General features: G+C 44.6%; 1 protein-coding gene across 1 annotated transcript in view; it reads left to right on the plus strand.

Moving 5' to 3' along the window:
- LOC119579189 (WAS/WASL-interacting protein family member 3-like) overlaps positions 1-6,009 on the plus strand; it is a 29,935-nt gene extending 23,926 nt beyond the window's left edge. The window contains 5 exon segments of the mRNA XM_037926885.1: positions 437-486; positions 3,480-3,715; positions 3,999-4,852; positions 4,907-5,006; positions 5,009-6,009. Of these exon segments, the coding sequence (XP_037782813.1) occupies positions 3,493-3,715; positions 3,999-4,852; positions 4,907-5,006; positions 5,009-5,481 (1,650 nt within the window). The 5' untranslated portion in view covers positions 437-486; positions 3,480-3,492 and the 3' untranslated portion in view covers positions 5,482-6,009.
- The last annotated feature ends 1,660 nt before the right edge of the window (positions 6,010-7,669 follow it).

Genomic DNA, 7,669 nt, shown 5'->3' on the forward strand with positions numbered 1-7,669 from the left:
TGCGAGGGACGCTAGGGACGCTTCTGCACGACCTGGAATTAAAAAAAAGATATCAGTTACCAGGTGTTTGCTAGTGCGTGTTGCTAGGATGACGAAATGGTTCATAGATTGGGGCTGTGTAATGGAGAATAGAGATTTTTGTGTGTGTGCTTTTACAGGTAGATACTTTGGGGAACATGGATGTTGATTGATATATGTATGCGAAGTAGATATATTACATATATGGTAATATCCATGTGTAAGATGTACATGATTTAGATACAGTAGATTGATGAAATTAATTATTGACATACATTTATGGCTTGTCAGCTAATAAAATGTCAATGCATCGTAATGCACGTCTCTCTTCCTTGCATGGCAAAACAATAATAGTAATAATAATAATAATAATAACATGAAGAAGAAGAAAAAAAAAAAAAAAATCTCATCCTTCCAGACCTATGGTTAGCCCTTCGCAAGAGATCGCCGACGAAAAATTGTGAACTGGTAAGGATTGATATCTAAAATAGATAAATAAATAAATAAAATTTCTTTTCTTAGTTGTAGTTCATGATTTCGAATTTACGGAGTATGTATATTTTGTCATCATGAACTTCGTTATTGCTATATCAGTGATGGCATCATTAAACTCCTGGAGTTTATTATTTATTATTTATTTTCATTATATTATTTAGTAAATATTATTTTACTGTCATCATTATCAGAGATATTCCGTTCATTTCTTCAACCCTAGAAATTAACAAATTTTTCTAATCACTTTGCCTGTTTTTTTTTTATCTCATTTATTGACACAGAAACGTGATCTTTTCACATAAACAACCCTTCTCACATGTTTTCACTTTATTTTCTTAGTTTTACGTTTTTTTTTTTTTTTTTTTTTTTTTTTTTTAAAGATGATGTATATTTTATGTTTTTTTTCGGTGATTTATGGGTTTGTTATCGATGCCTTTACATCCGTTTTCTCTCCGTTTTCTGTCGATCCCAGGGCTCTTAGCAAGTAATGTTTAGCGAGCGCAGACCGTGACGTCCAGTGAGAAAGGGAGAGCGATAATCCACATCGAATGAGCTGCAGTGATCATCGTTATTGCCAATGTTGTTGTTATAGTCGTTAGAATTATTATAGCTATTATTGTGATTCTTGTTGCTATTTTTTGGTTATTGTCGTTATCATCATTATCATCATTCTTCTTACCACCATTATTGTTATGGCTATTGATATTATTATAATTATTATTTATACTAGGGAGGGAGGGAGGGGAAGGGGGGAGGGGATAGAGAGACAGAGATAGAAAGAGAGACAAACAGAAACAGACAGACAGACAGAGACAGGCAGAGATAAATAGGTAGATAGAGAGAGAGAGAGACAGCGAGAGAAAGGAATAAGCACATAAACAGAAAAGCTGAAGGTTATCCACACAGCACAAGTCTCGCTTTCCGAACAGCTGCCGGACGCCGAATGCCCGATTGTGGGTACCCTGTGCGGGTATGTGTGTGGGGGGGATAGGGGTGGAGTGTGTGTGGGGGGGATAGGGGTAGAGTGTGTTTGTGTGTGTGTGGGGGGGGGGGGGTGTTATATATAGATAAGACTTTTGTGTGTGCGTATGAAGAGAGAGAGAGGGGGGGGGGGGAGAGAAAGGGGGAGTAGGAGAGGGGAGAGTGAGAGAGGAAGAGGAAGGGGGAGGGCGAGAGAGAGAAAGGGAGAGAGAGAGAGAGGAAAGGAGATAGAGAGAGACAGGGAGAGAGAGAGAAAACAAGCGAGAGAGAGAGAGAGAGAGAGAGAGAGAGAGAGAGAGAGAGAGAGAGAGAGAGAGAGAGAGAGAGAGAGAGAGAGAGAGAGAGGGGGGGGGGGAGGTTGTGGGTTTGTGCGTAATGGCACTATGTGTGAAGTTTTTTGTGGGAATGGGGGGGGGGGGGGAGCGTGTTTAACTGGCGTGAGGCTGGGAGTCTGTGGGTGTTTAATAGTGACGTGTGTGTATACGGAGATGGGAGACGTGTGTATGTAATTTTGATTTTGGGTTCTTGTGCGCAGGTATTCCCGTTAGTATTTCTAGCTGATTGAGATATATATACATACATGCATACATGCATGCATGTATGCATGCATACATACATATATATATGTATACATATATATTTTCTTTCTTTTTCTTTTTCTGTTCTTTTTCCATCATTTGATAGCCACTATCATTGCCAGTAAATATCGCCATTATCAGTAATGATAACGGTAACAGTGAGAACCACAGTATTTTTAAACAACATAAATATTACCAGAATCTGCTCACACACGCACGCACGCACGCACACAGCACACGCACACGCACAAGCACACGCACACGCACACGCACACGCACACGCACACGCACACGCACACGCACACACACACACACACACACACACACACACACACACACACACACACACACACACACACAACACAACACACACACACACACACACACACACACACACACACACACACACACCCCTCCCCCCTTTGGTGAGCGAATCAGTCACGGTGGGTAAGCAAGTGACAGGAAAGGTTGAAGTGCTGCTATTAATACTTTTCTTTTTCTAAGAAGGAGACACAACAAAGGAGAAGAGAAAGCTGGTATGGAAAAGAGAAAGAAAAAGAGATGAGGGATGTCTTGGTGTCTGTCTGTTTGTTTTAGCGAGTGTGTGTGTGTGTGTGTGTGTGTGTGTGTGTGTGTGTGTGTGTGTGTGTGTGTGTGTGTGTGTGTGTGTGTGTGTGTGTGTGTGTGTGTGTGTGTGTGTCAGTGATGATAATGAAGCTGATAACAATGCTTTTCGTAAAGTTTTAGTGACAATGATACTGCTAATAACAGTAACAAAAATAATAAAGATACTAATGATAATGATGATGATGATGCGAACAATAATAATAATAATAATGATAATGATGATGATAATAGTAATAATAATAATAATAATAATAATAATAATAATAATAATAATAACAATAACAAGGATTTTAATCATGATAACAACAACAGTGATAATGGTAGTGATGATGATCATTACAGCAGTGGTAAACTGAACATGAAATTGATACACTGTTCTCATCATTTGTCAGTTTTAATTCCTGGAAGCATGAAAACGTTTCAGGAAGCACTTACTCTCCAGATCAAGCATTATAGGGCTAACAGTATTACAGAAGCAGGAGTATATTCTCGTTTTCTGTTGAGGATGAAATTGGAATTCCCGGAGAAAAAAATATTTAAGAAACTTATAAAATAGCTGTTAATCTAAGGAATGTCAGGTTTCCAATAAGTGATGATGATGATAATAATAAAAATAACAATTATTATAATTATATAGACAATAATAATAATGATAATAGCAATAGTAATAGTAATGTCAACAATAATAATGATAACAACAACAATAATAATGATAATAATAACGGTAATAATAATAAGTGACAAAACCGTCAATAACCCCCCCCCCCCCTCAACCGACAGACGAATCACCGCGATGACGCAGCCGCCCACACCCGCCCCGAGGCTGATAATAGCGTGGGCGTTCCTCCTCCTCCCCCTCCTCCACGCCCACGCCGGTGACTGCCACGCCCGCACGCCCTTCTCAAGCGCCGCTTCCAGAACGAGGAGGAATGTTCTCGAAGCTCCTGCCGCGGATGCTGGACGGGCGTCGCTGGAAGCCAGGGATGCTGGGCGGGCGTCGCTGGAAGCCACGGCTGGTGAGTGAAATGGACGAAGCTCTCATGGCTAAAGATCTAGGCAGGAAAATATATGTAATAGATGAATGGATAGATGAATCACACAAACGCGCGCGCACACATGTGTGTGTGTGTTTTATTTTGTTGTCCGTTATCAGTAGCTGTCATTAATTACTATTACTATGACTGTCGTTAGTTGTCAGTATTGCTGATGTTGTCTCCGCGTTTTGTCATCACTGCTATTGCTATCATGGTTGTTGTGATTTCTGCTGCTGTCATCCCCCCTTCTTCTCGCCGCAACCAGCTGTGTCGCGCCTGAATTCCCCCGCAGAGCACGAGGATTTCCCTTCGTCAGGAGCGTCGGTCCCCAATTCCTGGCTGTACAAATTCCCCCCGTGGTTCCTGCCGAACAACCCGGCCCCCGAGGGCTTCGCCAAGCACCAGATCCCCCCCCCTCCCGGCGTCGGGCCACTCCTGGAGCCTGAGCTCCCGCACTCGGGCGGCGCCCCGACGCGCTCTCCTGAGGGCCCTGCGACCCCGAGCGGCCCCAAGGCCCTCTCTGCCGGATCCCACTTTCGGACGCCGGACGATCCCGGGGCGGCCCTCCCGGACGTGCTCGACGGCGACGTGGTCATCGTGTCGGACCTGCAGCAGGGCGCGCGCACGGGCCGCCGCCAGAACATCCGGCTGCGCGGCGACTCCCAGTTCAAGGAGGAGCTGCTCAGGACCATCCTGGAGGTCAAGCTGCTCAACAAGGAGGTCCCGCTCCAGACGAGCTCGCCCTCCGACCTCGAGGCCCCGGCCGGCGTCACGCCCTTCCAACTGCCCCTCTCGGCCGCCCACCCTCCTCCTCCGCAACCGGCGCCCACGCAGCCCTTCGTCCTGCAACACCTCGCCGGAGGGGGAGACGCCCCGGCCGCCCACGGCCTCGGGGGCGCCGCGTCCTCCGAGTTCGGCGTCGGGAAGGCGGCGACGGGCGGCCGTTTCGGCGGCGGAGGCCCGGCCAGGACGCCGTTCGCCGCGCCGCCCACGCCCGCGACGCACCCCGCCGAGGGAGGCCTCGGCGAGTTCCGGCCGAGCCCCCCCGATCTGACGTTCGCCAACCGGTCTCCGCCGCGGAGCTTCCTGCAGGCGGCGCCGTCCCTGCCCCTGCAGCAGGCGGCGCCGTCCCTGCCCCTGCAGCAGGCGCCGCCGTCCCTGCCCCTGCAGCAGGCGCCGCCCCGCGACCCGGGCCTCAGGCCGCCGCCACCCGTCTCGGCGCCGCAGCCTCGCCCGCCGCCGCGAGGGCTCGGCGGGGCGCCCTTCCCGCGGCCCGCGTCGAGCACAACGCCATCGCCGACGCCTTCTTCAAGGACCAGGAGGAGGCGCTGCTGAAGGCCGCCAACGGCGCCAAGGTGCGGGGCGTCCACGGCGGGGCGTCCGACGACCCCGTCTGGATCCCGTTCATCCCGGGCGTCCCGCTGCCCATCCTCGTGCGGCACTCGCTGGCCGCGCGCCGGAGGCAGAAGGCGCAGAGGGCGCGGTCCCTGGGGAGCCAGCCTCCCCCTCCGTCCCTCTCCTTCGGCTCCTCCTCCGCACATGCCGACCGCCGCCCTTCCCCTCCCCTCGCCCACCCGCCTGCAGGATCCGGCGAGGCGTCCTTCCCGACGAGCATTCAGGACATCATCAGCAGCCGGCTGGGCGCGCCGCAGGGGCTGTACTCGAGGGCGCGACCCTCTCCTCCAGGGGCTTCTGCCTCGCCGTCGGGGGAAACGGACTTGGGGCTTCTGGCTTGGGCGAGGTCTTGAGCGATTCGAATAAATGATTAATCAATTATGTTAATCAATTAATTGACTCATGGGAAATCCCATGACGTTTCTTAATTTATTGCAATATTTCGCCAGTATTGATGTTTTCAACGTGTTAAGTGAGGTAACATTATTAACATGATTTCTTAAAAATGTATATTTCCAGTTACGAAGACGACCTGCCTAGGCCTAAGATTTAGAAAAGCTAAAAGTCAAAAATTCTCGTACGTTTCTACCAGAACATTTGGCTCAGGTCTTGCGTGGTGAATGAATGATAGAAGTATTTTTCATACAACTAAGAATAATTATCACATGTAATTATTTTTGCCATATAGGGATGTATTTTAGTACTGATGTGGTCTATACTTTATAGACACATTGAAGTATCTTTAAATCATAACTCTTCTTATACAAATGTTTTTATGATTGCATGTTATACTTGTGTATACATGTGTATTCTTCTATTTAATATTTATTTAATATTCACCTTTGCTAATGCCTTTGAAATAATTGCATTATAAAAACATAAACTTCATTCAGTTTAACATCAAGAATAATATTTTGTAAATAGACATATAAAGTTGTATATATTTAATGTAAATATATAAGTAAATATCAGATATTTGTTTCAGTCACACCACACTAATATATCGCTCGTCTTACATAAATGGGAGTCCATGGCAGAGCAGCTACACTCACCTTTTCTTATCTTTGTCATGTACATGTAGAGTAATAGGGAGTAGAGAGCTTCCCAGAGTACCTCAAGGATTGGTCTTTGCACTGATTGTGTTTGCTATTTTCATCAATGAATTTGGGTCAAACCTAAGCTGTTGTTAGTTATCTTGAATATGTTTACGGCTGATATGAAAAAAAAAGGATAATAGATGACATCTTTTGCCAAAGTGACCTCAAGTGGACTTGTAAAATGGAATTCAACACCAATAAATGCCATGTATAATAAGAAAGTAAAAATCATCCCTTATACCAGTACAAATGAGGAGACATTGTTGAAAACAGCATATAGGGTAAAAGACCTTGGAAGAATCATAAACAAGAACTTGAGCCCAAATAATCCTATGAATGAAAAGGCCCTTAAAATGCTAGGGCTGAAGATATGGTAAAGATCATTATAGCAATCATAAGACTTCCTCTAGACTCTGCGCAGTGGTATGGTGGCCACAGTTAAAAAAACTGACACAAACTGAAAAGAGTTCAAAGAGCAGCCACAAGATGGGCACCTACTCTAAGAGATATGAGGTGCATAGATAGGATTTACTACTTTGGATGAAAGAAGGAAAAGGAGCGACATGATTATGCTGCAACTATATTACAGGAAGAGTGAAGTTAGGTAGTGATGACTTTTGAACACAAGGAGGACAAGAGGACACAGAAAAAAAGGTAAAAGTAAAGCGGTAATGAAAGAAATAAAAAATTTCAGTTTCCCAAACAGAACTATTGAAATGTAAAAGTCTGACATAATGTGGTGCCTACCAAAAATATGCATCAATTTAAAAAGTTACACAATACTTTTAATATAGCAGATGGGATCAACTGAGCTTAGCTCTTCTCCTGTATTGAAACAACTAGGTAACTATGTAAGAACACATACAACACACACAAAAAAAATAACTGAACAAATGAGTTTACTTAGCAGTTGGCTGACTTTCTCAGTTCAACTAGTACCAACAGCTGCATTATGCTTGTATTTCATCAGCTGAATTTCTAAGTGGCTTTTTTAAACTCCACAGTACATAGGTACAGAACATTGTTCATTTACATCTCAGTTCTCTTGATTTTTTAATGCTATTTGTAGGCTTTGGAATAGATTGCATTCAGTGACTGTAACTTCTTTGACTTGTGATAGTTTAAACATGAGCTTTTCTTAAGTAAATTGAGTTTTTATATTTTTTCTTTCTTTCTTAACTGTATTTTGACCTGCACTGTCAGCTTTAGTTGTATGATTCTTGAATTTTTTGTTGTTGCCCTTGATATGATTTACCATAATAATAATAATAATAATAATAATAATAATAATAATAATAATAATAATTACAAACTATCATTACAGAACCACAGGTGTCCCAGCTTCTACAGTACTCTTTTGTGAAGCTTACTCTACACCATCTTTCTACCTTTGAAGAGATCAGGATTTCCTGTCTGGATTCTATTGGGGCTTTTTTACAAACTG

Source organism: Penaeus monodon, chromosome 12 (genome assembly GCF_015228065.2).
Source record: "Penaeus monodon isolate SGIC_2016 chromosome 12, NSTDA_Pmon_1, whole genome shotgun sequence".
NCBI lineage: Eukaryota > Metazoa > Arthropoda > Malacostraca > Decapoda > Penaeidae > Penaeus > Penaeus monodon.